This window comes from Mastomys coucha, unplaced genomic scaffold, assembly GCF_008632895.1.
Source record: "Mastomys coucha isolate ucsf_1 unplaced genomic scaffold, UCSF_Mcou_1 pScaffold20, whole genome shotgun sequence".
NCBI classification, from domain to species: Eukaryota; Metazoa; Chordata; class Mammalia; order Rodentia; family Muridae; genus Mastomys; species Mastomys coucha.
In genome coordinates, this window is record NW_022196903.1 from 13,632,195 (window position 1) to 13,633,363 (window position 1,169).

The 1,169-nt window shown below is 58.1% G+C and overlaps 1 protein-coding gene across 1 annotated transcript in view; it reads right to left on the reverse strand.

The window, feature by feature from the left end:
- Positions 1 to 548, reverse strand: part of Wnt2 (Wnt family member 2) — a 46,181-nt gene extending 45,633 nt beyond the window's left edge. The window contains exon 1 of the mRNA XM_031381232.1: positions 174 to 548. Within this exon, the coding sequence (XP_031237092.1) occupies positions 174 to 256 (83 nt within the window). The 5' untranslated portion in view covers positions 257 to 548. The remainder of the gene's footprint in view (positions 1 to 173) is intronic.
- Between the last annotated feature and the right edge of the window lie 621 nt (positions 549 to 1,169).

Genomic DNA, 1,169 nt, shown 5'->3' on the forward strand with positions numbered 1-1,169 from the left:
TTTTTGAGAAAAGCAAAGGGGTTTAGCTTAGGATGCTGTGATAAGGCACGGTTGTTCCAGAATCCACAACTGCCAGGACTGGGAAACAGCCAGGGAGGGTCTCCACGACCAGTAGGGTCCCCACTCCCATCTCCAAAAATCCATCAGCACCGCGCCCATATGCGGGGACTTACCACCATGAAGAGCTGACCTCAGGGGTGAGCCAGGTCAAGAGCAGAGGGAGCCAGAGCCAGATTCCACCGAGAGGGACGTTCATATTAACCCCCTTGCGTCTACATCAGGTCAGACTCCGTGTGCGGGCGCCATGCGTGCCCGGAGCAGAAGCGCTCAGCTCCGGGAGCGCCTCGTCACGGCTGCCGGCGCCTCTGCGCCCCCGCCCCCCCGCCGCTCGCGTCTGCGGCTAGTGGTGAGACTCACTGATAAAGTTTCAAAAGACGAGCCCAGCGAGCGATAAAGGGCAGCCAGGGCCGCCTCGCCCACAGCCAATTCCCCAGGCGCTGCGAGCGCAGGCAGCCCCGAGCTCTGCGTGCCTCCCGCGCACCCTGTCCTTTCGGTTCCCCTCCAGGCGCAGCCAAAGAAGGGGGCGCCTGCGCCGGGCGGGGGCGTGGGGGGCACTGGGTTTTATAGAGGAGTGGAAGAAACGATGGCAAGAGCTATCTCCGGGTGAGGAGGGGCAGAGGAGGTTGACAAACCTCTGAGTGGCCCGGAGCATCATAGAGGCAAAAACACCTTTTGGGAAGTTCCTAGCCAAGGAACCACAGTATGCTAGGGCCACCACCCGAACCTAGACTCCGCTTTGTTAAGGCTAACACTTTCTGGTAAACTGAAGTCCCTGATCGAGCAATATCGTGTGTAGGGGTGGGCAGAGGAGGGGAGGAGATAATTGCCCATAGGATACAAGAAACCAAAAATGATTTCCAACTCATTGCTTTCAGCCCCGGGAGATACTCATGGGAATCGGGATGTGCAGTGCTTGACCACTCAGTGACCAGATTGAGAAGGAAAGCTTAGGCCTCGGAAATGAAGACCCATGGCCCCATTCCTGCATTCCATACATGGAGGGAGCAGGGAAGAGGGGCTGGGACCCAGATCTCAAGCAACAGTTTTGGTCTAAGCGCCCTTGGGAAGGTGCGGTTCTTATGCACACACAGCTCCTCCTTACGCTGTTG